The sequence below is a fragment of the Artibeus jamaicensis genome, unplaced genomic scaffold (genome assembly GCF_021234435.1).
Source record: "Artibeus jamaicensis isolate MK-2021 breed Jamaican fruit bat unplaced genomic scaffold, CSHL_Jam_final contig_548, whole genome shotgun sequence".
NCBI lineage: Eukaryota > Metazoa > Chordata > Mammalia > Chiroptera > Phyllostomidae > Artibeus > Artibeus jamaicensis.
Window position 1 is genome coordinate 8599344 of NW_026521883.1, and position 21225 is coordinate 8620568.

Genomic DNA, 21225 nt, shown 5'->3' on the forward strand with positions numbered 1-21225 from the left:
ATCAGATACATGAAGATGGTACAGTTCTAATTTGCATTTTTTTAATTACGAATTAAGCTTGAAAATGAGACCCTGTAGGTATTTCGGGCTGGAGTGCGGAGGCCTGCTTGGGCGTGCGCCCTCCCTGCAGAGCTCCTGCCCACCTCACAGGTGCCCTCTTCCCCTTCCCAAGGCTCCTCACTCTTCCCAACGGCGTTCTCCAGATCCTGGATGTTCAGGAGAGTGACGCAGGCTCCTACCGCTGCGTGGCCACCAACTCAGCCCAGCAGCGCTTTAGCCGGGAGGCTCTACTCAGCGTGGCCCGCAGAGGTAAGGGGGCTGGCCACTGGGGGAAACCAGGGTCTTTCTGGAGTCAGCTGCCTCCGAGCTTGGAGGGATCCCCTGAGGTCCAAGCTATGCCTCACACAGGTGGTGGGGCATCACTCCCATCAGACAGGTGAGGTGCCGAAGTCCAGGTAAGGCAGGGCCACCCAGCAAGTCAGGAAGAGACCTGGGGCTGGATTCCCAGCGCAGTGCTCCTCGCCCGTGGAGGCCCTGTGTTCCCTTGGGTTGGTCGGAGCACCCAGAGCTGGAGATGGGTGGGAGGTAAGGCATCTGAAGCCTTGGTCCTACCCCTCTGTGTTCCCCGGGGGCTCTGGGCACTGGGGTGTGTGCCCCTCACTGCTTACTGTACCCTGAAAGTCTGGCTCCCTGCAGTCTGGTGTTTCTCTGAAAAGCTCTAGGCCCAGGGCGATGCAGTGGGAAGGTCACGGGCTTTAGGGTCAGAAAGACCTGATTCGAATCCTGGCTGCTTTACTCACCATCTGTGCGGCCATGAGCTGGTTATCAAATGTCCAGCTCTGGGGGGCTGTGAGAACAGAAAGTGCCTGGCACCTAGCAATGCTCCGCAGATCTTACTACAGACCTCTCACTAGCCTTGCTCTGCCATGGGCATCTCCCCACACCCCTGCCCCTCTGCACATCTCCTCCCACTCCCCAACCTCCAGTTGCACCCTGGGGGCCTAGCTAGTGAGCTGCTCTCTCTAGAGTTTGGTTTGCTCTCCCTCCAGTGCCTGGGGTCTCTGCCTCCACCTGCTGGACAAACTAGGTGTTCACCATGCTGACCCAAGGGCACCAAGTTGCACTGAGAACTGGGCAGGAATTGGTGCTCGGGGAGCTGCAAAGGGAGCAGAAACCTGGACCCACCCCCTCCCTCTCGCCCACGGAAACTGAGACCCTTTGGGGAAAGGACCTGTATAAGGTCACAACGCAGGATGATGATGATTCTAATAAGTGCTAAAACTAGAAACCATGACTGTGGACTCCAAGTCTACTCATGACCCTGACTGTCCTCTACCTGGAGCGTGGGCTTGATTTGGCAGGGAAGAGTGGGGGTGGTGTGTTGGAGCCCAGGTTATTCCTCTCCTGGCTCCAAGGGAATGAGCTCTGCGTCCCAGTCGCAGCTCTGCGGGACTAGGTGGCTGCTTCCCTGTCTGTCAGACGGGAGCTGGCTGCTCCCTGCCCCACCCGACTCACCAGGGGCACCCGGGGAGGTTTGCATGTGAAGATGCTGAATGCTAAGACTGCCTGCTGGTCTGCCCTCTCTCCAGGGTCCCTGGTGTCCACCAGGGAGCAGGACGTGGTCATTGTGGCAGCTCCAGAGAACACCACGGTGGTATCTGGCCAGAGTGTGGTGATGGAATGTGTGGCTTCCGCTGACCCCACCCCTTTTGTGTCCTGGGTCCGGCAGGGTAAGTGGAGGGAGGGCACTGGAAGGGCATTTCAAGTGTCCCCAAGTCAGGAAGCTGTAATGGTGACCACTTCATAGTCACCAACCTTTGGCGTGGCAGGAACTCCTCTCCCAACGCTGAGTGTGGGTGGGGGACCTGGACACCCTTACTCATCAATCTGCATAGCATGTTCACGTGACAAGGCACTTGGAATTTTCCACTCACAAAATTGCTATTGAGACCTTGGTCAGTGTGGGCCCCAGGCTGGTTTCTCTGCCTTCCTTCATTCCCCACAGCAGTGTGGCAGAGGAGTGTGTGAGAGCTGGGAAGGTGCCCGACACTGCAGGCAGAAATCTTTGCACAGTTCCGAAATCTTGGCACCTGCTTTACCTGCATGGCCTCACTGGACGTGTGGCATTTGCCTAGTTAGGGGGATCCCAGGGCAACAGGGACCTCAGACTATCATTGGGGTAAGGCTGTGATGTTGCCCAGGAGTTCCAATGCCAAAGGAGTGTGTGAGAGCTGGAAAGGTGCCACACAGCCAGCAAGTCAGGTGGAAGCAGGGCCCCACCGCCGCTCCGTTTAATCACAAAGCTGCTTCTACGCGGTGCGCCTCTCCTCTGCGTGCCAGGCTTCATGCTGGGCACAGGGAATAGAATAGCCAGAGGAGAGACACAGGACCCTCCTCCTCTGGGCGAGGGAGATAAGACACACAGCATGAAGAGAAGCTTGATGGGGTCAGACAGCAAGTGATAAGTGCCAACTGGGACTGTGTTACTGGAGACGCTATCAGGGTAATGAGGGCGCTGGGCCAACTGGTATCTTGCAGTCCATTGACACTCACACCGGGCTCTTGCCTGGGCTTCCGAGAGCCCGTGGAGGAGGGGAGGGGCCAGGACTATTATTCCCAGTGGGCAGGTGAGGAAGCCGGGGCTGAGGGGCAAGTCGAAAGCCAGGGCCCAAACTGTAGAGCTAGTCCTCTTTCCAGTATACCACTTCCTACTGTTCTACATGGAAGAAAAGCAAGGATTATCTTTATTTCTATTTGTTGATAAGAAGTGATTTGTCCCAAGCTGATGGCAGAAGTAAATCTTAAACCTAGCCCTCTTTACCCTTCTTTCCTGGCTCAGTCCATTACCCTACACTGCTTCCTCATTGTAAGTTTGTATCTCGCATTCGAGAGTACATAATGAATATATAGAGTTTGAAGAAAAATAATAAACCAGCCTTGGTCTGCTGGCTCAGTTGGTTGGAGCGTCATCCCGTGCACCTAGAGGCTGCAGGTTTGTTCCTGGTCAGGGCACATACCCAGTTTGTGCCCTGGGGTCTTTGGTCCCTGGTCAGGGCTCGGGTGGGAGGCAACTGACTGGTGTTTCTCTCTCACATAGATGTCTCTCTCTCTCTCAATATATCCTCAGGTGAGGATTAAAAAAAAAAACAAGAAAAGAAAAGAAAAATAATAAACTAAATAACTATATACCTTCTCCCACTGAGCTGATGAGACAGAACAGTTCTGAAATCTTGGCACCTCCTTTACCTGCATGGCCTCATTGGACGTGTGACATTTGCCTAGTTAGGGGGATCCCAGGACAGCAGGGACCTCAGACTATCATTGGGGTAAGGCTGTGATGTTGCCCAGGAGTTCCAATGCCAGTGTTTCTCGAACACTGACCGTGCACCTGGACGATCAGAGAGAAAACTGCAGACTCCCTCCCTTCCTGCCAGGAGAGGGCTGAATGGGCGGTCTGTGCATCTGCCGACTGGAGGCCTGGTCAGAAATGCAGAAGCTGGGCCCTGCCCTAGGCCTCCATAGTTTCAGGAACTCACTTAGAGAAACTCTGCTAGTAACACTTGCTGGACGGAGGCTGGGAAGAGAAAGGCCTTCATTCCTGACCCGGCTCCACCAAGTCAGGGACGGGCCTCTTGAGTCCTTTTCTTCTGATTGTAAAAGTTGTATGTGCTCATTGTAGAAAACTAGGGGAAAGCAGAAGCAAAACATCTCACGGCTCAGAGGTAAAAATTGTTAACATATGTACTTTTTCCAATTTTTGTCTATGCTCTTGTACATTTCCCCCTGAAACCGAGAGCCTGTAGAATTTACAATTCCAAGTCCCATTTTCATTCATTGGTATCTTATAAGCATTTCCCCGTCTTTACAGTTTCCTCAAACATTATGACCACGTGATGTTCCATCATTTGAGTGGAGCTGCAGTGTAATTTTCCAGGTCCTACTGTTGAATGTTTAAGTCTTGCCAGTTGTCCACCACTGCAGTTGACATCACAGTGACCAGCCCTGTACATGCCTCCCTAGGATCGGTGCCCATGATGGAATCCCTGACCTCAGGGTTTGGGCGGAGCCCTGCGGCCCGTTAGCACTGACCCTTTCTCCTGCATTGCAGCTTGCTGTGTTTAACCCTTTCCCATTATGATGGGTGAAAAAATAACTCTATTTATGGACGTGCATTTCTTTGATTATGTGAAGTTGAACAATTTTGTGTGTGTGTTTCTCGGCCATTTGTGGTTTTTCCCCTGAATTTTCTGTTCCTGTCTGTGTGGCAAGGACTTTAGAAATGGTTTCCGGTTCAGGTCAAGATGAAAGTCTCTGCACAAACTCAGATCTCCGGTTTCGGTCAGACCCCTGCAGGGTCTGACATTTCATCGCGGGGACTGGGCCGAGGCCATACAGGGCTGTGTCCTCCCTGGGAAAATCAGTTTCAACAGTGGACATAGTAATCGCTGACCAGTGGGCCCAGCACTTATTTATGTGCCTGCATTGTGACCGGGGTTCTCGCACACCTCATTCATTTCACCTCCACAGCAGTCCTCCCAGTGAGGGACTCTCTCCTCCCATTACAGAGGGGGACACTGAGATTCAGAGAGGGTCACTAGGCCAGCAAGCGGAAGAACTGAGATTCGAACCGGGGACTCTTATGGCCTCATAACCCCAGTGCAGAGAGGCCCCGAGGTCCCGGGGGTGGACGGAGGACGAGCCTCACCTCCCACCTCCAGCACTGTCCCTTCTCGTCCCCAGACGGGAAGCCCATCTCCACCGACGTCATCGTCCTGGGCCGCACCAACCTACTGATCGCCAGCGCGCAGCCCCGGCACTCCGGCGTCTACGTGTGCCGAGCTAACAAGCCCCGCACGCGCGACTTCGCCACCGCCGCCGCCGAGCTTCGCATCCTGGGTGAGGCAGCGGGGGAGGCGGGGGCGTGAGTAGACAATGCGGGGCGCCGGATTGGGGTGGGTTAGTAGGGACCGAGGGAGAAACAGCGGGGCGAGAGTGGGTGTGTTGGAGGAATTGAGAGACACCCTGGAGCAGGAAAAACGGGTCGGGGTTGGGGGTGGGCGTGTCGAGCTGGTGAGAGTTCTTCGTACGTCGGGGTCTCGGAGGGGAGGGGGCGCACTAGGTCGTAGGAGGAGGGGGAAAGGAGGGGTGGTTGGCTGCCGGGTGATCGGAGGGTGGGAAGGGTGGTCTGGGTGGAACCTAGGTAATGGGCAGGTGTCGGACTGAAGCTAGTGTGGGGGGGGCGGGGCAGGCACTAAGAAAAAAAGCGGACGAGGTTGCTCCGGTTGCTCTCTGGTTGCTCCAGAGATAACTGTAGACAACAGGAGTGAATCTGCTGGGGGAGAAAGAGGAGATAAATGAGGGAGTGGGTTAGACCCGGCAGGAGGGGAGGCGGAGGAGGCCTGGTCAGCGTGGGGCCGGGGTAAGTGGGGACAAGTAACGGTAGAGGCGTGAGTCAGTGGGAGGTTAGAGAGATGGGAGCGGCACAGTCCCCAGTGGCCCGAGCGCGCTGTCAGCTTCCTCCTCCTCGCCCCCAGCGGCCCCTGCCATCTCGCAGGCGCCCGAGGCGCTGTCTCGGACGCGGGCCAGCACCGCGCGCTTCGTGTGCCGCGCGTCCGGCGAGCCGCGGCCCGCGCTGCGCTGGCTGCACAATGGGGTGCCGCTGCGGCCCAACGGGCGCGTGAAGGTGCAGGGCGGCGGCGGCAGCCTGGTCATCACGCAGATCGGCCTTCAGGACGCCGGCTACTACCAGTGCGTGGCGGAGAACGGCGCGGGCACAGCGTGCGCCGCCGCGCCGCTGGCGGTGGTTGTGCGCGAGGGGCTGCCCAGCGCCCCCACGCGGGTCACGGCCACACCTCTGAGCAGCTCCACCGTCCTGGTGGCCTGGGAGCGGCCCGAGCTGCACAGCGACCAGATCATTGGCTTCTCCCTCCACTACCAGAAAGCTCGGGGTACGTCTGCGGGGCTGGGGAGGTGGGGAGTGGGAGGAGACGTCCCCGCGAAGGCCCAAGCGGGGACGCCCTGAGGGCGGGGACAAGTTGGGTGGCTGAAGAGTTGCCTGTAGCTACCTTTAGGGTTAGGGTGGGATGAGGTGGGAGCCCACAATGGGGCAGGCCTGGTGCTCGAGGGGTCGCCGTGGCACTTTACTCCTCAGTCGCGGTTTACTGCAGAAGAGGGAGAGGATGCTTCTCCTCCCCGGGGTTCCTGGAGCCAGCTAGTAAATGCAGCAGGAGTCGCTTCAGTTAGGCGCTGGAAGGAACTTCCTAGCCAGTGGAGGAATTAATGCTGTGGAACCAGAAGCCTGGGAAGTTTATACTCGCCAATGCGGATTATCTGAGATGATTTAGCTATAAACAGACTGTTCCTGAGACTGGGACTGTATGGTAGCCTCCAGCTGGTGGGCCCCTGGTGGTGTTCCTGTGACAGTCCATCTGTCCCCTGTGTCATCGTCCCAGGCATGGACAACGTGGAGTACCAGTTTGCAGTGAACAATGACACGACAGAGCTGCAGGTGCGGGACCTGGAACCCAACACGGATTACGAGTTCTACGTAGTGGCCTACTCTCAGCTGGGGGCCAGCCGCACTTCCGCCCCGGCGCTGGTCCACACGCTGGATGATGGTAGGGCCTCCGTACCCGCAATGGGCACCTTGGGGTCCAGAGAATTCCCTAGCAGTGGTAGCTGGGCCTCTCTTTACTAGTGAACGCCAGGCAGGCTCCTTTACCTGCCTTGTCTCGTCTTTTGTAGCCTGAAAGGGGTGGGCGGGGGTTCTTCTCCCCAATTTACAGTTGGGGAAACCGAGGCCCCCCAAAATGAGAATGGCTTGCCCAGGGTCAGTAGGACAACTGGGACTTGAGATCTCAGCTTATGATGTCCTGTATCGTGGCCCTTTTTCCTGACCCCTAAATGCCGTCCAGTCAGGCAGGGACCAGCAGTCTGTTGGGTGTGGAAGATTGTGCCCATACTGTTTGCAGGGTGGGAAGGATGTCTCCTCCTCTCCAGCTTGGGGCTCCCCTGAGAGGCTCCCTTTCCTCCCTCAGATCCTGGTCCTGGGCCTACTTCTGACTTGCTGTGTGACCTGGGCAAGTCTCTGACCGCTCCGGGGCCTCACCTTCCACGTCGGTGGAGCAGAGCTCATGCTGATGTTCTTCTGTCTCAGTCCCCAGTGCAGCGCCCCAGCTCTCCCTGTCCAGCCCCAACCCCTCGGACATCAGGGTGGCGTGGCTGCCCCTGCCTCCCAGCCTGAGCAATGGGCAGGTGGTGAAGTACAAGATTGAGTACAGTTTGGGAAAGGAAGGTGAGTGGAGACAGGGCGTGGGCTCCACCTGGCTGGGAATTGGGTCTGCGAAGAGCTGGTTAGAGCCTCCGAGGAGCCAAGCAGAGTGGTGGTGGTGGGGGGGGGGGTCTGAGGAAGTTAGGTGGTGCAGGGAAGTAGGGAAAGGTGGGCCTGGAGAAGAGGAGCGTGGGTTAAGGGGAGAAGTGGCAGGAATGAAAAGACGGCTGGCTCAAGGCAGAGGAAGGGAGGCCTGGGTTACGGCCCCGCCTCCTCTACGTCTGCAGTGCGTCATCCTGCTGAATCCCTGACTCAGTTTCCCTATCTGTGAGATGAGGCAGATGGCCTAGGTGATCCCTGGGGTCCCTTCCAGCCCAAAGAGCAGATGAGGGATAGGGAGGTGGTGGGGGGATGCTGATGCTTGTGGGATGGAAGAATGGAGCACTGGGGAGGGTGTGTCAGGGCTGTGTCAGTAATTTAGGGCAGGAGTTTGAAAGGGAGAAAGAGTTAGGAGAAGGGGAGTTGCTGGAGGCCCAGGTGAGGGCTCAGAGGGAGGCAAAGGTGAGGCGGGGGCTTGGGTTGTTGTCAGGGCTCTGGAAGGCAGGCGGTGCCCAATGGCCCTCACAGCCAGCCCCTTTGCTTGCACCCTGGTGTGTGTGTTGGAGGGGAGTGTCAATGACCACTTATGGGGAGTGGGGGCCGCATGCCATGATTCACCCCACTGAGAGCTGAGGCTGATGGCTGTGTCAGCTAGGGTGAGAGGCCCAGGGTCGGCCCTGGAGCCACAGAGCCCATCTGGGCACAGCGGAGCCAGTGCTGAGAGGGCCTCGGGCTCTGATGGGCACCAAGGAACCAGGGTCTGAGGCGAAAGAGTCTGTGTAGGGGACTTTAGGGGCCACTGTCTTCAGGCGGCCTCCCAGCAGCCAGTCTTTTCTGTCTCACAGATCAGATTTTCTCCACCGAAGTGCCAGGGAATGAGACACAGCTTACGCTGAACTCACTTCTGCCCAACAAGGTGTATCGAGTCCGGATTTCGGCAGGCACGGGCGCCGGCTATGGGGCCCCCTCCCCGTGGATGCAGCACAGGACGCCCAGCGTGCACAACCAGAGCCACGGTACAGGCTCAGAGGGGCCAGGACCTGCGGGCGGGCGTGACTGTGTGTGTGTGTGAGACCCTGGAACCCAGCCACCCTTTCCACCAGAGGCCTGCCATGGCACCCCCTGTTTGCCAGACAGGGAGGGTGGGCGAAGAGGCGAAGGGCTGGCCTTTGCAGACACATCTGGGCTGAGTGCCTCTTCTGCTGTGCGCCTCCTACAAACCATTCACAGCTCTAAGGCTTCATTTACTTGCAAGCGAGGCATGAAGATTGATAATGAATGTACTGTAAACAAAGTGTTTAGTACACAATAGCTGGTAAATAGCAGCTGTTCTGTGATTATGATTGTTACTGGTTTTGTTGAAAGGCCCAATAGTACAGTGATTACATGCAGACTAACCCTGGCGCACATACTGTCGGAGTGGCCTTGGACAAGTTACTCCTTCGAGCCTCAGTTTCTTGCTTGTAAAATGGGGATAATGGCATTTCATTATTTTATAGGGTTGTGAGAATGAAGTTAAAATTATATGTATGAGGTGCTTAGGGTAGCGTCCAACACAGAGTAAGCTCCCCACATTCAGGCTCCAAGTAGGGTCCCCCCTCCAATGGCTCCACCCCTCCTTCCTGGCCTCAGCAACCCCTGTGACCCCCTTGCCTTGCCAGTATCCATGCATGCATTCCTGTGGAAAATTTCCAGAACCTTCACTGTGCTGGGACTGTCAGCCCTGCCACAGAGGTGCTCCTGGCTAACCCTGCGCAGTGCCCGGGAGGCACCCTCCACTGCCTGCACTCTAGGCTTGTGGAGCAGTGAGCTCACCTCTAGAGCAGCCCTGGCCCAGCACGTAGAGTGGTGGCGAGTGGTGATCTCCAGAGAAGGCCGGCAAGGCTGTCACTCAATACCGTCTTTCTCCTTTTTGCTTCCTCCTGCCTCTTCCCTCTCTCCTGCCCCTGGCCTCCTTCTCCTCATTCCCCATTCACTTCCTCCTCCACCTCCTCCTCCTCATTCTGCTCCCCAGTCCCTTTTGCCCCTGCAGAGTTGAAGGTACGGGCCAGGATGGAGTCCCTGGTTGTGTCCTGGCAGCCGCCCCCTCACCCCGCCCAGATCTCTGGCTACAAACTGTACTGGCGGGAGGTGGGGGCCGAGGAGGAGGCCGATGGTGAGAGCCCCCCAGGGAGCCGTGGAGACCGGGCTTGGGATGTGGGGCCTGTCCGGCTCAAGAAGAAAGTGAAGCAGTATGAGCTGACCCAGCTAGGTGAGGAGGGCTGCAGGGATGGAGCGAGACATCGCAGCTTTGGTGGGGGACTGGACAAGCTGGGTGCAGAGTTGGAGATGGACTCCTTTCTGGGGAGGAGAGTGTGACCCTGCAGGTTCCTCTAGCTAGTGAGTGACCCCTGTGACCTTCCCCAGTCCCCGGCCGGCTGTATGAGGTGAAGCTTGTGGCATTCAACAAACACGAGGACGGCTACGCAGCAGTGTGGAAGGGCAAGACGGAGAAGGCTCCCACGCCAGGTGAGGGGGCCCCGGTGAAGAGTCTGCATGTGGCTCCCCTTCTCTTTCCTCTGGGCCTTGGTGGCCAGGCTTTCTGGTAGCCTCAGCCACCCCAAAACCCTTCTCCTTGGCTCAGGGGTCCTCTTTTAGACGCAGATGGCCCCTGTCCTAGAAAGCAGCTCTGGCCTGTGCACTGTCTTCTGGGTCTGCTGCCGTATTTCTGTCATGTGTGAGCAGGGCTACTCTGAAAGGTCTGGGTGGAGAAACCCATGGTTGGTCAGTGACTCTGGACCCTGAGTTTGACCTCTGGACAGTTTTTAAAACACGTGCACCTACATTACACTGTCAGATTATCCATCCCTCCACTCCAGGCAGGGGATTATCCCCGTGCAGTCCCCCAGGAAGCTGAGGCTCAGAGATGTAAAGGGACTTGTCCAAGGTCGCACAGAGCCTGGACGGGAACCAGGACCCCTGGCGCCCAGGCAGGAGCCTCTCCACTGCAGTGCGCTGCCCGGGACCCTGCACTGGGCCCCACTGTTGCCCACCATGATGTCCCCTCACCCCTAACCTCCCAGGCCGGTTTTTAACCACGTGGTTAGTGGAAGGAACACTCGACCAGGGCCGAGAAACCTGAGCTCTGATTCCCGTTTGCTCCCTCAGCAGATCTTTTCCTGAGTGCCTACTGCTCATCTGCCGTTCTGGGAATTTAGCCGTGAACAACACAAGGAAGGGGCCTGCTCTCGTGCAGTTCATTGTAGTTTATGTTTATGTAATGAACACATCATCCATGTACTCATAGCAGAGTGCTTGCTTATATATGTCTTAGTTTAGGGGCTATAACAAAAACACCATATACTTAAACCACTAACATTTGTTTCTCACATTCTGGAGGCTGGGAAGTCCCAGACCCAGGCGCTGACGTATCGGTCATCAGTTTCTGGTGAGAGCCCACTTCCTGTCTCACAGGCCATCGGCTGTCTTCTCACTGTGGCTGGAGGGCTCCCGGGCTCTCTTCCACCTGGTAGGGGTGGGAAGTTGTGACACCCCCAAAATTCGTATGTTGAAACCCTACGTGCCGATGTGATGTATTAGGAGATAATCAGGAATTAGATGTGGTCCTGATGTGGAGCCCTCATGAATGGAACTAGTGCCCTTATGAAAACCACAACAGAGTAGCCTCTGCTCGCTGCTCTTCACCGCATGACCCTGCTGTGAGAAGTCGGCCGTCTGCAGCCAGGAGAGGGCGCTCACCAGAGCTTCACAACGCTGGCCCCGGCTCTCCGACTCCTGCCTCCAGAGCTGTGAAAAGTGAACCGCTGTTCATAAGCCACCCAGTCTATGGTGCTTTGTTGTGGCAGCCCAAGTGGGGAAAGACAGGCCCCAATGCCCTTCGTTAATGAGCGCACCACCATTTGTTCAAGTTCCAGCACACGAATCTGGGGACACGGGTGGACACAAACATCTGGTTCCTAACAGTGTGCCAGATACCACAAAAAGGAACACATGCTGATACATCATTCGACGTGGAGGAACCTTACAAACACTGTGAGACGTGAAAGAAGCCAGACACACAAAGAACTCCACGCATTGTATGATTCCACTCATACGAAATATCCAGAGTAGGCAAACCCATATAAAGTAGGTTTATGGTTGCCAGGGGCTGGAGGAAGGGTGAAATGGTGACTCACGGGTAAAAGGAATAGGGTTTCTTCCTGGGGTGATAAAAGTTCTATGGAATTAGTGTAATGGCTACACAACCTTATGAATGTACTAAAAACCACTGAATTGTACATTTAAAAACTGAATTTTGTGGTATGTGAATTATATCTCAAAACCTAAACATAACACAATATGCCAGACACTTCTCTAAATACTTTGCAAATATTAGCTAACTTAAGCCTCACAGCAATACTATGAAGTAGGTACTATTATAAACCCCACTCACTAAATAGGGACTGGAGACAGAGAGAGGTAAGGTACTTCTCCAAGGTCACATGGCACGTAAGTGGCAGAGCTGGATTTGAACCAAAGCAGCCTGGCTCTAGAATCTGTGCTCTTAATTGCCGTGATTTGCTTTCTTTCTCTTCTACAGTCTGATATATATATATATATATCAGACTGTCTATATATATGACCTTGCCAAAAGAAAGTCAGTTAAATATTTGGGAGCTTCAGTTTCCCGTCTACAGAGTGGAAATGATGCTGCCCGGCCCAGTGGATGGGAGGAGAAAGGGTGGAAGCAGATGACTGAACTGGGCCCTGTAAAGCACCATGTGTCTTTAGGGTGGGTGTCCCTCCCCCCACCACACACTCTCATTTTCACCTTCCAGACCTGCCCATCCAGAGGGGGCCGCCCTTGCCCCCCGCCCATGTTCATGCGGAATCAAACAGCTCCACATCCATTTGGCTTCGGTGGAAAAAGCCCGACTTCACCACAGTCAAGATTGTCAACTACACTGTACGCTTCAGCCCCTGGGGGCTCAGGAATGCCTCCCTGGTCACCTATTACACCAGGTGGGAGAGGGGGCTAATGCTATGAGGCGGGAGAGGCAGCAGGCGGTGATGAGGAGAGGGAGCCCGGGGAATTCAGAAACCTTCGGGGGTCACGCGTTATTCCCGGGGAACACCGAGGGTCAGATGAGCTGGCGGTGGAGAAGGTCAGGCCATGCAACCCCATCCCCTCACAACAGAGCCTTGTGCTGAATGCTTGGTGGCACGCTGTGGGGAGACCTGTTTCCGTAACCTCAGAGGGCTCCCAATATGATGGCAAAGAGACAGCCCAGCTGCTGTCCTGAGAGGCCCCCCCATCAGAGGGGGAGACAGAGCCCTTGTCCTCAGGAGCTGCCGGTTTGGCAAAGGAAACATTGTATAAAAAGCAACAGATGTTGCAGCTCAAGTCAAATTAAATGAAGGAAAAGATGTATCAGAGATGGTTCCTTGGGTGAAGGATGGCTTGGATTAATCCAGGAAGATATCCTGGAGGAGGAGGCCTGGCTTGGAGATTGGACGTGGAACGTGGTACGCTAGGAACAGCACGCATCCATCCAGACCTCTCCGCAGGTTTTCTGGCTAGTGTTAGTAGCCCCCTTCCCAGGGTAGGACCTGGGGCTAGGGCCAGGGGTAGGGGAGTAGGTTTGGAGGAGCCACCTGGCTAGGAGGGTGTTCCTGAGACCACTAGCCACATTTCTTGCCCCGGCAGCTCTGGAGAAGACATCCTCATTGGCGGGCTGAAGCCATTCACCAAATACGAGTTTGCGGTACAGTCCCACGGTGTGGACATGGATGGGCCCTTTGGCTCCGTGGTGGAGCGCTCCACTCTTCCTGACCGTGAGTGGCCCCTCAGCCCTCTCGCCACCTCCCCTCTTTTACCCGACTCCCTCTTGCCCAGAAACCCTCTTCTCTGAAATGCCCCTTGGAATCCCTCAAGGGCGTGTCATTTGCTTGTGTTGACGTAGGCTGGTCCTGTGCTGGTCCTAACTGTTCAGCCCTAAAGGTAATAACGTAGAGAAGCGCCTTCCTCTGAGAGGCTGTGCCAAGCCCCACGGAGCCGGAGAAGAGGGCCGGGGGAGGGGCAGGTGTCCTGGGTTCTGCAGATGGGTTCCCGTCCTCCTGTACACACAGGTAAACTTGGGCAGGTTCCGTCCCCACCCAGGGCCTCATCTGTGAAAAGAGCAGGTGGGACCATTCACTCTGCAAGCCTGTGACTCTGGAACCTTCTGGAAATGGCATTTCAAAACAAGAGGACTACCGTTCTCTAGGCAGAGGCTCTGCAGTCCTGCTGGCCCCAACGCCGCTCACCTTCCCATCCACAGAAGGAAGACCTTTGTCCCAGCACCGGAAACAGGAAGATGTGTGCAGGTTGGGCTGCGGAGACCCTCTGCTTTCAGGAGTTTGCTTTTAAGAAACTGCTTTCAAATTGTTCCTCACCCCACTACGACCTCCATTATTACGGTCTTCAATTGCATACAGAATTCGGGGAGACCCAGTGTTTTCTTGAAGTTGACTTTATGACATGGGATCTCTCCGGCACAAGTGACCAGGCCACAGAAGGGATGGTTTCTCCTTCAGATGGGAAACTGGAGCCCAAGAAGCGGAGAGTCACATGGGGCCCGAGAGGTGGCTCTGTTACCTCTCAGCGCCTGGGTCCCCACCCCACCCTGTCAGGCCTTGAAGACCTGAACTCCAAATCTCTGTCCTTCCCACCTCACCAGTCACCTTGTGCCCCTCCTTCTCAACCTTCCTCAGTCACCCCCACCTGCTGGGATCAGCTTCTCCGAAAACAAACCACGAAGTCTGCGGAGGTGGCACTTCTCACACCAGGGTGCCCGTGACCCTGGAGACCCTGCACAGAGGCAGGCTACACAGAGCATCAGCCAGTTTCACTGAAGACGTGGGTGGCAAGGGGAGTTAGGAACTTTAAATGCTAAATAATTTTCAACACTATTTTTATATTAAATTTTACCATGGAATAGCTGGCAAACTTAGTGTGACAGTTTAAAATAAAATACAAAAAGCCTTCTAAAAACTTTTGAGCTCCTCCCCCAGGTCCCTAGAACACCCAGCAGTCTCCTCAGCCCGTGGACATTTCTGGGAGTTTAGGGAGCTCTGCTCCAAGGAGTGGAGAGGAGTTCCAGGGAGGGGAGGCACGGTGGTGAAGCTATCCCCGCTCCCCAGCTGTTTTCCAGAAGCGCCCCCCCCCCATCAGAGGCCAGACCTCATCTTGCTCTGTGGTTTGTTCCAGTGAAGAAGGAAGAACAGAGGCCGTGTCCTCACCCCCCCCACCCCGGTCCCCTGTCTCACAGCTGCCCCCAGCGCTGGGGCTCCCAGTGATCCTGCCTCTCCCTTTCTCCTCCCCTGCACCCCAGGGCCCTCGACACCCCCATCTGACCTGCGCCTGAGCTCCCTGACACCGTCCACTGTCCTGCTGCACTGGTGCCCCCCCACGGAGCCCAACGGGGAGATCGTGGAGTACCTGATCCTGTACAGCAACAACCACACTCAGCCCGAGCACCAGTGGACACTGCTCACCACGGAGGGTGAGGGCTCCTGCCCGAGGCTGCGGGAGCAAGAGTGTGCCCACCCCTTCCCTGCTCCCACCTCTGCAATGGCTGGGTCAGTCCTGAGAGTGCCGCTGAGGTGCTAGGGTGCTGAGGTGCTAAGGTTTCTGGGACAGACCCTGAGTGCGAGGTGCGGACTTTCTCAGTCCTGCCTCCCAGCCTGTGCCACGTACCCCCCCCCCCCCCACTCAGCTCACTAGCCCTGCTTTCCCTGCTTCCCCCACCTGCCAGGAAACATCTTCAGTGCTGAGGTTCGAGGCCTTGAGAGCGACACCAGGTACTTCTTCAAGATGGGGGCGCGCACAGAGGTGGGGCCCGGGCCCTTCTCACGCCTGCAGGACGTGATCACTCTCCAGGAGAAGCTTTCAGGTACGAAGGCAGGAAGGGAGGAGCAGGGTCCATCCCGAGGCCCCCAGAGGCCCCTGGAATTGACTTCTAACCCTAGCATCATCTCTTCCAAGGCCCGACCACCCAGGCCTTGTTTGGGGCAGCCTCCCTCCTGGTTTGGTGCAGCGAGGACAGATGTGAAGGGGAGTAGGTGTGGGTTGGTTCAGTGGTGATACAGCTGAGAGATCAGATTTTCGGGAGACTGGCTTGGTTTCTTTGGGAGGTTGCTTTGATTGGAGGGCTGGCTTGGAGAGGGGAGGAGCTTATGGGGTGCTGGTGGGCAGCAGGACCAGCTATGTAATTTGCAGGGCCTGGTATGCAATGAAAATGAGGCTTATTATAAAATTAGGAAGAATTTCAAGATGGTGACAGCACAGCATTAAACAGAGCATGGGGCCCTTCTCAGCGTGGGCTTTCCGCACCCCCCGGAAAGCAGCCCTGGTTGGTAGGCAGGTTGGTGGGGCGGGGGGCTAACTTCCAGGTGTCCAGTGGGGAGGACCACTGGGGAGAGAGGCAGCCGCGGTCTCTGTGAGGCTCTGGGGCCCTGCTGTCCTTGCATCAGATGAGTCCAGATGTTCAGAGAGTGAGACCCCAGAAGTCCTGATCTATGAACCCTGGGTCCTCTCCTGTCCTTGACCTGTCCTGTCCCCTCCCTCTCCCCTCAACCAGACTCCTTGGATGTGCACTCAGTCACGGGCATCATCGTGGGCGTCTGCCTGGGCCTCCTCTGCCTCCTGGCCTGCATGTGTGCTGGCCTGCGCCGTGGCCCCCACAGGTGGGCGAGGGAGCCAGTCTGACCACCAAGAGGAGAGATTTCCAGAAGGACTGGTAGTGCGAGTGACGCTGAGCTTCTAGGGGTTTCGGGGAGGAACAGGCAGAAGCTACTGCCTGAGCTGAGATGAGAGAAATAGGAAAAGGGGCCAGGACTTGCCATAGGCACCCCCACCCACTCCATTAAAACTAGGGCTCTGGGTGAGGGGTTTGTGGGGGATGTCCTCATGAGAGTGGGGGGTGACTCTAGGGGACCCCCCAGCGTACTCCCTCAGTAAGGGCAGACACAGGTGGAGCCGCCTGTCTCCTGTTATCCCCGTAGCTGCTAGAGTCTTGGAAAAAGGGACCCCAGATCTCCAGATGCCTGGAGCTGAGGGAGGAAGGGACCTATTTTCAGTGTCATGGCTTTTTTGAACAGTTTCCTACTCAAGTCCCGAGATGGTCAGGAACCTGCCCAGGGACACAGGCTAGACTGGACCCAGCACCATGCCCACCCTCACTCTCTCACCACTGTGTCCATCTTCCCTTCCAGGGAAGCCCTCCCAGGCCTGTCTTCCACTGCCACTGCTGGGAACCCTGCGCTGTACTCTCGAGCCCGCCTTGGACCTCCCAGCCCCCCAGCTACCCATGAACTAGAGTCCCTTGTGCACCCTCGTCCCCAGGACTGGTCCCCACCACCCTCAGACAACATTGAGGACAGAGCTGAAGTGCACAGCCTCATGGGTAGCGGAGTTTCCGACTGCCGAGGTCACTCCAAGAGAAAGGTGAGCCTGGATCCTGCATAGGTTAGTCCCACACTGCGGTGCACTCCCACATAGGTCGCCAGGGGGCGCGAGAGCATAACGGATGACCCTGTGAGAGACCCACCCCCCACCACCACCACTACACCTCCGCCCCATCTTCCTCTGGGCCAGATGCTGAAGAAAAAGCACTGTCTCTCCTCTCTGAAAACTTTGGCAGGGTGGGGAAGCGGAATGGGTCAGCCTGGCTCTTATGAAAGGAGGGAAGGGCCCCCCCATGGGCTGTTTGCTGGTGACCCTGGGCAGCCAGAACACCCAGATGCCCCCTCATTCTGGGAGCTGGGGAGATCTCTAAGATCCAGCCCTCTCCAATATGGGGGAAAGAGGGTGGTCAGTTCAGCTGTAGCCAAGTGGGACTGGGACCTGGATAAGGTGGGCCATGCAGGACAGGCTCCCTCCGTGCTGGCAATGGGGGTCCATCCCACCCTTTCCAGACCAGCCTGCTCAAACCTGCATCCTTCCTCACCCCTTTCCCTGCCCCTCTTCTGAAAGAGACCCTGCCTGGCTGGGAAAGCTCTGGGCTTTACCAAAGCAATGATATTAAGCTTTTCTGTAGAAGGACTTCATCCTCTGTTCCCTCCAGGCTCAGCCTATATTCTGCGCTCCTCCCCACAGCCTCGGGGAGGGAGAAGCCAGGGTGCCAGAGTCCGTGGAGAGGGCTCCACCCCTCTCCCTCTCCCAGCCAGCCTCTCAGTGCTCCCACTTCTCCCCCTTGCAGATCTCATGGGCTCAGCCCTGCGGGCCGAGCTGGGCAGGTTCCTGGGCAGGCTGTGAGTTGCCCCAGGCAGGCCCTATGCCTTCTCTGACCCGGGCCCTGCTGCCCCCTGCTGGAACTGGGCAGACGCTGTTGCTGCAGGCTCTGGTGTATGACGCCATAAAGGTCAGTGTCCTGGGAGGAAAGGGGAGAAGAGGAGAGAAGGGTCCCCGTGCTTGTGAAGAGCAGGTAGTTAGTTCTCCGGAGACCCCTGATGGCAACTTCCCTGGGGACAGAAGTCTAGCCAGGAGATCACTGGAGCCTCCTTCTCAGGAATCTGTGTTTTACCTGGTTGGGGGGCAGTCCTGCTTAGACCTAAGTGAGCCACAGCAGAGTTACGGTGGGCCTGAGTGTCTTCAGCCTCTCTTTCCACTCACTGAGGCCCAGACGGAATGCCATACTTCTGGAACTCCTGGGCACAGGCGAGTAGTAGTTTTCCACTTTCCCTGCCTTCCCATGGGCCCAGTCACCACCTCTTGCAGGACAGCAGCCATCAAGCTTCCTTTACCAGCTCCAAGTGTGCTCTGGGGCACTGGAGGCGGAGGTGGGTGTCAGTCTCTCTCCACCCCAGATACGTGGGTCATTCGTCTCCTGATCACTCCCAGGGGTGGTCACCTGTCTTTGTGTTCTCTACTCTAACCAGGGCAACGGGAGGAAGAAGCCACCCCCGGCCTGCAGGAACCAGGTGGAGGCTGAAGTTATTGTTCACTCTGACTTTGGTGCCTCCAAAGGGAACCTTGACCTCCACCTCCAAGACTTGGAACCTGAGGACTTCCTGCCTTCAGAGGCTGCCGACCTCACTTCGGGTGTTGTGGATCTAGGGCAAGGGGTAGAGTGGCTGGACGGGGACCTGGGAGGGTGTGAGCAGACGACCACTGGGCCAGACAGACTTACCTGCTTGCCAGAGGCACCTTTCCGCCCCTACCCAGACCTTCAGCCCAGGGAGGCTCTGGAGGAGGCCCCTGGGAACAGCTGCCAGTCAAAGGCCGGCCCTCTGGGAGCCAGCCCAGGCTTGCCCAGAGCCCCAGTCTCCTCCTCTGCTTAGCTCCCCTGGAGGGTGCAGTTTGGGGCAGGCTCTTATGGCTCATGGGATATGACACTTGGGTACCTGCAGATACTGAAGGTCACCAAGCCATTTGGAGAGCCTCCTATAGTGCTTTGGCTAGAGGGAGAGGAAGACATGGATTATTCACGCCCCCATACTCCGTGACACATGTGACATGTGAGAGACAAGTGAGGCATAGCTATATGTGATATGCACATATGTGAAATACATGTGTGTGTGCTGGTGGGTGAGCTGGGTAACCTTGGTCTAGGCGGTGGTCACTACAGCCTAACTGATCCTCCAGGTCAGGACGGTGCCCCAGAGCGGTCAGTCCCCAGCCCTGTGGGTCCCCCACCTCCGTCACCCAGCCTTTTATTACACACTCTGAGAGTGTCTGCAATGCCCTGTCTGACAAAGACAGCCCCAGCCCATTTTCCCGACTGGCTGGGCTGAGTGCAAGTAGGCTCCGGATGCCTAACGTTTTAGTTGCTGCCCATCTCCCACCACAGTCTGTTGCCCAGATCGGGAGGGGGACTCCGGTTCCCCTCAGAGGGAGTCTGCGTTTGATTTTGTAATGTGGGAAGTGCCTGGTTTTGAACACCTGCTTTTTCTTGCTTTCCCCTCTTCCTTCGCCTTCACTACTCCGGTAGCCGCTCCCCCAGCCAGCCTGCTCCCCCACCTCCAGTGCCCTTCACTCCCCCCTGATGCGCCTTCCTTTCCTCTCTGCTGTTTCCGTGTCCCCTCTTTCTGGGCCTCTCCTGTCTCTTGCGCCTCTCCCAGACTGTGTCATGTGGTTCTCCTGCCTTCCTCCCCCAACAACGTGACTACCTCATGTCTGCTTCAAGGCCGTAGCACGACTCCACCATCTGCCCATTCCCTTTCCCCACTACCCTCCCGTCCCCTTCTTTCTGTGCCTCCTCCCCAGGCAGACTGCCTGTCCCCAGTGCAGGGTTGGAGAAGACCTTCCAGCTTCCCTTGTATCTTTCTCCCTGGGGCAAAGATGGGAGGGTTTTTCTTTGAGGTGATGAATCCAAGTCACACAGGGGGACTTTTGAGATGGGGAAAGCAGAATGCAACCCAGAGGCTCAGTATAAAATTCTTCCTTATAAAATTCTTCCTTCCTTCTGTGCATGCAGGCCAGTTTACTGGTGGAGAGGGTTTGGGACTTTCCTTTCCATCTGAAGCTAAAGGGGAAAAGGGGGAATGGGAATTAGGGGCTCTGCAGCCCAGCAGCTTCCCGCTGTGCGCCTTGAACATGAGCTGATGGGGTAGGGGTGAGAGGAATCTCATTCCTCTGGGGTGCTGGAAGGGAGGTCTTTGCACAGGACAAGGGCAACTGGCTCATTTTGTTTGATTTTGTTTTGCTTTTAATTCAGTCCTGAGGTCATTTTCTGTCGACCTACCATAGAAAGACAAGCTTGACTTCTATTTCCCGTGTAGAGAAAACCATGTAATTTATTTGATTTTGCACCTCAGCCTCCCATAGGAGCGTAGAAGGCGGGGTCTTTTCTCGCCAAATGCATCTTTCTAACTGATTGGTGTATCAGGGGTTAACACTGGCTGCTGGGCTAAATTAGAAATAACTAGTCTATCTCCACCACCACCATCCTTTTGTAAATGGTGAGATGTCTTTCAGCAGAGTTGCAGCTTCCTCAGACCCTTTCAGCATCGTGTTTGTTAGACTCGGATGTCACTCACGTTTGACATCCCACCTACATTTCCTCTCCCTCCCCTCCTTCAACCAGCCTATGATAACACTAAAGGTTATTAATGTTGCTTTTGTATCTTGTTAAGCACAGAATTGTCACTTGTACTATTTCTGTAGCATTCAGCGTTGCTGTGGCTGACACCACTCTGTATGTTTCATCATTGCTCTGAAGGTCAAAAGCCTCGTTTTATTTTGCTGGTTTGATTTTTTTTCCTGAAGGGGGAAAAAAAAACCCTGCCCTGAATTAAATGGCTGTTTTAACAGTAGGCTCTTAGCATTACACCACATAGTCATTTTTCATGTTCTTGTTTAACAGGCACTGAGGTTCTGGTTTAAATTAAATAGCTGCAAATGAGACAATTTATAACCCATTAGGTTGGGTGGAAAATTGTTTCTCAAAAGCAAATAAGTAATAAATCTGGTATCTGCCTATAACTCACAGTTGATAAGCAAGTGGCCATTACTCACTAGTATTATATATGATTTGGGCTCTGGGTAATTTGGAAGTGTTAGGTTTGTGTCTTTGTAGCAGTGTTTTTATTAGAAAGGAGTCTATTGGCCTTTTACAGGGTATTAATCCCGTTATCACCTACCATCGATGCCTTACGTGTTTTGTCTCATTTTAAAACCTTTCTTTTTTCTTTTTGATGCATGACAAGCATAATTGGTATCTGCTCATTTATCTGTTCGTATTTAGTTTATGCTGTATTATTTAATTACTTTTCCAGCATTTGTTCCCTTTCCAAATAGGACATTTTTTAGTGTTAAACCAAGGCATTGATCATGTATCTGTCCTTATAATGAATTAATAAACTATTTTCCAGAAATGTGGAATTCTCTCTCGGAA

The 21225-nt window shown here is 55.5% G+C and overlaps 1 protein-coding gene across 2 annotated transcripts in view; it reads left to right on the plus strand.

Moving 5' to 3' along the window:
* IGDCC4 (immunoglobulin superfamily DCC subclass member 4) overlaps window positions 1-21225 on the plus strand; it is a 35972-nt gene extending 14747 nt beyond the window's left edge. For both annotated transcript variants that reach the window (XM_037155818.2, XM_053670167.1), the window contains exons 4-20: window positions 173-309; window positions 1590-1730; window positions 4741-4896; window positions 5535-5948; window positions 6453-6617; window positions 7157-7294; window positions 8215-8385; window positions 9384-9620; window positions 9776-9877; window positions 12187-12370; window positions 13056-13183; window positions 14722-14892; window positions 15145-15282; window positions 15970-16075; window positions 16604-16835; window positions 17590-17751; window positions 18269-21225. In XM_037155818.2, coding sequence (XP_037011713.2) covers window positions 173-309; window positions 1590-1730; window positions 4741-4896; window positions 5535-5948; window positions 6453-6617; window positions 7157-7294; window positions 8215-8385; window positions 9384-9620; window positions 9776-9877; window positions 12187-12370; window positions 13056-13183; window positions 14722-14892; window positions 15145-15282; window positions 15970-16075; window positions 16604-16835; window positions 17590-17751; window positions 18269-18670 — 3184 coding nt within the window. In that variant the 3' untranslated portion in view covers window positions 18671-21225. The remainder of the gene's footprint in view (window positions 1-172; window positions 310-1589; window positions 1731-4740; window positions 4897-5534; window positions 5949-6452; window positions 6618-7156; window positions 7295-8214; window positions 8386-9383; window positions 9621-9775; window positions 9878-12186; window positions 12371-13055; window positions 13184-14721; window positions 14893-15144; window positions 15283-15969; window positions 16076-16603; window positions 16836-17589; window positions 17752-18268) is intronic.